This window comes from Temnothorax curvispinosus, unplaced genomic scaffold (genome assembly GCF_003070985.1).
Source record: "Temnothorax curvispinosus isolate PA1 unplaced genomic scaffold, ASM307098v1 QBEX01014750.1, whole genome shotgun sequence".
NCBI lineage: Eukaryota > Metazoa > Arthropoda > Insecta > Hymenoptera > Formicidae > Temnothorax > Temnothorax curvispinosus.
This window is the reverse complement of record NW_020224530.1, coordinates 1-7,762: the sequence shown is the minus strand read 5'-3', so window position 1 is coordinate 7,762 and position 7,762 is coordinate 1. Positions and strand designations below refer to the sequence as shown.

Here is a 7,762-nt window from a genome sequence, read left to right as displayed (position 1 = left end):
GTTTTACCTTATCAAGCGCACTTGTTATATGTATTAATTGAACGTACAAAGATTTTACTTCTTTATAAATCGCAACATTATTAATAATGCGAGCAATCTTGTCATTTATCTCTTTTTCATGTTCATCAACTATTTGAAGGTAAAATTGTTGATTACGAATAAAAGTTTCCTAATATTTTAGTTGATTGTTCCATTTTCTTTCACCAGGTAACTGAGGTTTGCATGATCCTTCAATTCTTTAGCCATACTCCTACACAATAATCTGCAGATTTTACGTTACATCCAGACTCAATTGCCGATAAGAAATAAGACAATTCGCCAGTAGAAAAAATATTAGCAATAATTGGAGTATTATATACCTCGCTCCAACCATCTTGCATTAATATAACTGTGTTTTCATTCAACTCGGTTTGCACTTTATCCATGCATGATTTTATCATAAATTTTATTTAGTAAATTTCCAGATAACTGTTTTCTATTTGGAGGTTCATATCTTGGTCGTAAAACTTGGATAAAATTTTTAAAATGTATATTTTCAGAGACTCTAAAAGATATGTTGCAAGCATAAAAATTTTGCCATTGCCTTGTCTATTTCTTCTTTATGTGCAGTTGTAGTTTTAATTATATAATTTGACATCAAAGGCTATTTCATAAAAGCATGAAGGTGATTTAATATTAATTCGTTTTCTTTATTCGATTCTTCCAAATCATTGTCTAAATTGATCTTCATTTATTAAATTAGCTTCATTCTTTTGAAACTTATTACACTTTTGAAGATGCTGTTTCAATTATGGGGCTTTTGCACTTACTAATATTTCACAAGAAATACATTTCTGTTTATTGATGTTATTAACGGAACAGGATTCAAGAGCAAGACCATACAGCGTCTTTGTGTCTTCCTAATGCGTTTTTCTAATTACTCATGTTAACTACACTAACAACTTCACCAATAACCAATAATCAGTAACCAAACCAATAAACGTATAACTTTAATACAGGTACCTAGAAAGATTTGTAGGGAGTATGAATAAATGAGCGACCTTTCCAGCGCGTTTATTTTTTGATGTTTAAATATTCTCGCGCAGAACCGTAGCTAAGATTATAGGCACCTCGAGCTACCTATGAATTAAAATATCTCGATAAGATTTTCTATTTATTTTACTATTTTTAATGGAAAAGATCAGTTTTTGCCGGTTTTTCCGGAAAATACCGGTTTTTACCACTGACATGGACTTTATCCAGAAAATGTGGAATTTTGTCGACCCTGCTTAAGACACACACACACGCATGCACGCACATGCACAAACATTTTTAGTAATTTTTTTAATCTCTTTTTTAAATTTTGTGTTATTAATTTGTAGTGCTTATTGTTAACTTTTACATTTTTAATATTATTGGATGTATTCATTATTTTTTCAATAATAGGTACAATATTTCATTTCACCCTATTTTTGAACTTAAACAATTTTAAATGTTTATTAATGTATGTATAATTTTTGTACAGCATGTTCTTATATTTATATTTGAATCACTTTCGTGAATTTAAACTTTTCGAATATAAATGATTTAGAATGTTTACTCATGTATATATAATTATCATATAGTGTAGTTTTACTTACATTTGCATTTTTAGGGTTTAACATATTGCCTTTTATATACATTTATATTTTTTAATTTACAGAGAAAGAGCAAATGATGTTCTGTCTTAAGGGGATGCTGGAGTGTTCATTTTTACCGACTAAACGACGTAATTTTATTACACGCGTTTCTCTTTATTGGCTTCACAGATTGAAAAATCGGTTTGCTCTAGTTAAAGTACGTGCACTAATGCAGTCAAGGCTGCCCGAATAATCCCGAAATGGAAAATAATTTAAGAAATTCAAATCTTCCTTATCTATTCTGAGGGTAAACTGCTGTCAACTCGTGACAAGATTTGCTTCCTATAAAAGTTCTACGCTTCGTTGTTACAAAATGAGAGTAGTCTTGACTGCGGATTATGTGAAGAAATAACACACAATTTACAGAATTTGGTTCAGACACCTAATATAAAAGAAACGCGTGTAATAAATATCACGTGAATGCGTGCGTGCGTAGACCTCAGATTTCGTTTTTTGATATGAAATCGATACTCGCGTAGTTTATTTTTGCGCGTACTTTAATACTGCAAAAGAATTTTGTACTCTGCAAAGCTAATATTGATAATTTATAATATTATAGGTTAGAATTTCGCTCTACATTATCGACCTTGATCAAGTTCGAGCGTCACTCCAGCATCCCCTTAAGATATTACTATTGATGAAAAATTTCTATTACATTTCTTATTTTTATTTATGTCACAACTTAAACTGTTTCTTTCAATTGTTTGCTTGTTTGCATTTATATTAGGTAAAATATTATTTTGCTAACATACATGAAATTTAACAATCTTTTTTGATGGACCAATTTTTAACATAAGGCTACTTTATTTTACATTATTTTCTTCTGTTTCATTTATGTTTTTTATATCATTCTGTAGATTGTAATCAATTATATATGTATGATAAAATAATTGTAAGTACATTTATATTCTATGATCAATTTTTTTCATACTTTTTCATACTTCATTTGTAATACCTAAATATTCTTATCATCTACATAAATAACATTTATATAATGAAGTAGTAATATGTAATTTTAAAATAAGAATTGTTAATTCTATGTGTATTTTAATTTAGAATAGTATTCATTTTTTATTTTTTTCTATTAAAGTGTCACTCAATGTGGTAAAACTCAATAAAAGATTATAAAAATCAATTTGTTAAAATTTTTACTGTTTTTGTATTAATACTACATTATTAAATACTACATTATATCTCACTCCTTTCTAGAAATCCAGATGCAGGACAATATTTAAGCTTTGCAACTATAAGATGTAGTATGCATCGTGAACGTGAGAAAAGCCGACCATCTGTACCTAATACATTGGAATCATTATATGATATTCTCGAAAATTCTGACATTATACAAAATATTTATAAAGATAAAGTAGTTACAACGGATGGAAAAAGTGCAATAATTTTATCAACTAATTATTTACTGCAAGCATTGTCTTCTACTACTGAAATCTATGTAGATGGAACTTTTTCTGTAAGTACCATTATCTTTTCTTGTAAGAAAGTTCTTAATATCTGACGCATATATAAAAGCAAAATTAAGTATAATTATATAAATTATTTAAAAACATCATTTTTAAGGTTCTTCCACGCAAACCTCATATTGCGCAGCTTTACTCGGTCCATATACGATACATGGATACGGTAAAATATTTATTAAAATCAGTCAGTTTTTTTTAAAGCGTTAAAACGAACGCTTTAAGGAAGATAACTTTAACAAGGATAACGATAAATAACGAAATAAATAACTTGATCTTTCCAGGGTATTGCAACATTATTCATATTATGTGATGTACGTACAACAACTTTGTATGATGCTTTATGGGATAAAATTACACAACTAGTACCACAACTTGAACAAAACATTAAGTTTATTATGAGCGATTTTGAAACAGCTGCAGTAAAATCACTGAATAAGAAGTTTCCTAGTGCTAATTTAACTGGATGTTGGTTCCATTTCAATCAGGTATATATAAAAACGTTCTTCAGATGAATTCATTAATAGTATTAGAAATGTATATACATGTAAGTGTACGTAAGCGAGTGCAATTTCTACAGATAATGTGTTACATATGACAAGACACATGTATGTAATTGATACTATTGTATCTTGTTTATCTTACTTTGAGAAATAATCAGCACTGCCATTCAATTACGTAAATCACTTTTTATTATTTTTTATTTGACAAATTATTGAACAGCCACTGTTGAGTCACTATAGTCATCTCCCTGAGATATCAAACTTCTAAAAAAGTCTTTATTTATATTTTTGTTTCGTTTGATAACAATTGTTACTCGTTCATTGTTGATCACTGAACACTAGTCTGATACCTCAACATCCGATTTTGAAGGTTACTTATTGATAGTCGTAGTAGCAGTACTTAGGCTAGTTACTTTTTATATACTCACAAAATGTGTCTTTTTATTATATTTTTAAAATCTTTATTTTTTTTATCATTTGATGAATACATTTACCTTTTTGTTTTATTTAGATAATATAATGTTTTAATGTTTATTTTGTTAGTCGTTTCGTCTTTATTTTAATATTTTTAATAAAATGCATTAATTTTATTTAATAAAAATACATCAAAGGTATACTTATATCTTACAAAAGTCTATTCTTTCTTTTACAAGCTTTGAAATCATGCTATAAAAAGAATTTAGCCTTATGATTGGATAACAGTTATGGTCAAATAATACGCATTTAGTATTTCGTAGAATATTTAGTATTTTATTTAATAATAGTTTTAGCATGCTAGCTTAGTTAAGATAGCATAGACAACAGTTGATTTGGCTAGTAAAAATATTCGTTTGTTCTTAAATACTTTGAACACATATCTACGCATGTCATCAATACAGTTACAATAAGTATAAGTACAAATATAGAAAAATTACATTACATTTTAAATTTCAGGCTGTACTACGTAAATGGCGAAAACTGCGCCTTTCAAATATTCCAAAAACGGTACTTTCAATGACTATGACATTGCCTTTGTTACCACCAAATATGTTTCAAAAAGCTTTATTAATAATACAAACTGAAGCAGACCTACTTGCTGGTGAACATCCAGATATTTTACAATTCATGTCATATTTAAGACTTACCTGGTCAAATATGGCATCGAAAATTAGTACCTATCATTGTCCTGTACGTACGAATAACATAGTAGAAAGTTTCCATAATATTGCAGTACAGAAATTAGGAACAAGAAATATTAACATATGGACATTCTTAGGTAATATATAAAAATATTTTTTATTAATTTTAAAGATTCTTAAACAGACACACAATTATACTACACTTAGTATATAAAATAATTAAACATTTTACATAACGTGTATCACTTATGTGTGACATTGGCCTAACATTAGGCAATCAAAGTATTTTTATCATAAATTGTCACATATATGTGATAAGTTATATTTTAAATTCAAACGTAATTTTAATTTGAAAAATCAGATACGGCATTTCTTTTACATGTGAAAATCTCAAATATTAAATTTTTAAGTAAATAGATGTTTCTACAAAATAAATGAAAACAGTTTTCATTTCTGATAGCTTAATAATAAGCGATCCATTTTGAGATACTTTCTTTTTGTATTATTATTAAGATGCTATATTTACCTTGTTTCATATCTTATATATTGTTCTCTTTTTCCAGATAAATTATCTCACTTAATTACTGATCAAGAATTAGATTTACGTCGATTAAACAATGGTGTTAGATCTCGACGACCTCATACAAGGGCAAATAGAGAATTTGATTCTAAAATTAGAAATGCGCAAGAAGATTTAGTTAATAAAAGGTATTATTTTATTATTTTATAATTATATAGTGTCCCAGAATGTTGAGTACAAAATTTGTGTATAAATAAAGTGGACTAACTTAAGTCAAAAAATCCTGTACCGGTTTACAAATTTTACAATAGTTATAACGAGTTATTAATTATTAAAAATAGTCGAGTGATAAATGACTATATGTTAAAACTTTAAATTTCAAGGTTATCACTAAAAGAATTTTTACTCATGTTTACGACAAACTATAATGTTTTTCAAATGGAACAAATGGCCTCATTAGAAGGTATGTACTATGCGTACAATACATACTATCGAGCTTTATGCTTATTTATGCTATTAATCGAGCATGTATGCATGTTATTGTATGATCATTTTTACAACGACAGAAATAACATTGTTATAACAAAATAATAAAATAAAATCATAAATCATTATTATATTAATTTACCAAGGTCCATTCCAAAAATTCATAAAACTATTTCTTTTTTCAGATGCTGATTTAACAAATGGTGAACAAGTAGACTTAGTTATTCTCAGATAATTTAAATGAAACTTTTCAGACACGTAAATATTACTTACTTTTCACATATGCAAAACTACCTAGTTCATTAAGATTTTTTCAACATTTTATTTTAAAAAATATTCAACTTTGCTAAATGTTTTAATTTTGTTGCACATATATAACATAGTTAAAAACATAAATAGCAAATTAATAGTACATTTTAATTACTGATTTTATAATGTGCATCTTTTACAAATATTTTTATTTTGTTTCAGGAAAGCAAAATATGAGACGTAAGTCTCGACATTTATATAGAAATTTACATAGTCGAAGAGAAGAACAAACTGTATCTGCAGCAAGTACAGGTAATGCAAGTTATTTTATTACATTTTAAAAATATTTCTAAACTTTTAATTCTTTAAACATTGTCTATAATGTGTGTGTGTGTGTGTGTATGCGCGCGCGCGCGCGCACACACACACACACACACACACACAATATTACATATGCAAAATTAATATCCAGTCATATTACAAAATATCAATTCAGATGAGATATTATCACATGTCAAAATAAATTTATAACTTCACACTTATCCCATACGAATAACTTGTCGTATGAAATTTTTCTGGTGATCTTTCGTGATGATAGATAATTATTTTGGACATAATTATTAAATCGGTAGATTTTTTACTTGTCTAACAAATATTTAAATAAAAGATTACAACAATTTTTGTTTTTAGATAATAGCGAAAATTCTTCAAATATACCGACATTAACGCATGAACAATCTGAAACTAATATTAGTGATTCAGAAGAGCATAACAGATCTCGATCTGGACATAGAAGTTTACATAGTGAAGGAGAGGAACAAAATATATCTGCAATAAGTACAGGTAATAAAAGTAATTTTATCACACTTTAAAAATATTTTGAAACTTTCAATTCTTTAAACATTGTCTATAGTATGTGTGTGCGCGTGCGTGTGCGTGTGCTTGTGTGTGTGTGTGTGCGTGTGCATGCGTGGGCGCGTGCGTGCGTGCGTACTTGCGTGCGTGTGTGCATACCCGATTTACTTATCAAAATTTTTCGGATTATTTATCAAAAAATTTATACATTATTTTAATGGCTGGCACGGGTGAACTGATACATCCTGTATATAAGATTATACACCATTGTAACAAATATTTAAATAAAAGATTTAAAAAAATTTTGTTTTTAGACAACGATAGAGAAAATTCTTCAAATATACAGATAATATCACCTGAACACTCTGAGATTAATATTATTGCTGATTCAGTAAGCCAACTTGACAGATTTCAATCTATACAGACAAATATACATAGTCAAGGAGAGGAACACAATGTATCTGCAATAAGTGCAGGTAAAAGTTATTTTACCACATTTTAAAATCATCCAGAAATTTTTATAAATCCAAACATTTGTAACCCTAGTGTATAGTTCCATACTTTTACGTAACAAATATTTAAATAAAACATTAATAAAATAATAAAGAATAAAATAATTTTTTATTTTCAAATAATAATAGAGAAAATTACTCATGTACAAATAATAACACCTGAAATAAACATTACTTCTGATTGCGAAAACAATTCTACTCATATAAAGTAACGTAGTAGCTCAAGCTATAGTAACAGACTCAAATTAATCTTCATGCACATCAGTACAATATTAATTATTTCTATTTTGTCTTACAGACGATGAATTAATATATGAGGTGCCGGAGGATGATTATTTCTACTTAAACGAAAGAAGTACAGAAGATGGTCCGTTTCACACCGTAAATTG

General features: G+C 27.8%; 1 protein-coding gene and 1 long non-coding RNA gene across 2 annotated transcripts; both read left to right on the top strand.

Moving 5' to 3' along the window:
• Positions 1-3,065: 3,065 nt before the first annotated feature.
• Positions 3,066-5,332, top strand: LOC112464928. Its single transcript, XM_025032221.1, has 5 exons — positions 3,066-3,126; positions 3,234-3,296; positions 3,415-3,618; positions 4,567-4,800; positions 5,315-5,332. The coding sequence occupies exons 2-5, from the start codon at positions 3,288-3,290 to the stop codon at positions 5,330-5,332; spliced, it is 465 nt and encodes a 154-aa protein (XP_024887989.1). The 5' UTR covers positions 3,066-3,126; positions 3,234-3,287.
• Positions 5,333-6,763: 1,431 nt separating this feature from the next.
• On the top strand, positions 6,764-7,747 carry LOC112464927. Its single transcript, XR_003041964.1, has 3 exons — positions 6,764-6,849; positions 7,176-7,337; positions 7,672-7,747. It is a non-coding gene; the product is annotated as an uncharacterized LOC112464927 (long non-coding RNA).
• Positions 7,748-7,762: the final 15 nt, after the last annotated feature.

What these genes read in the sequence shown, in the direction of transcription:
- LOC112464928 (XM_025032221.1), top strand. An exon ending in GTTGGTTCCATTTCAATCAG is followed by an intron (nt 3,619 to 4,566) that starts GTATATATAAAA and finishes TTTAAATTTCAG; the next exon opens with GCTGTACTACGTAAATGGCG.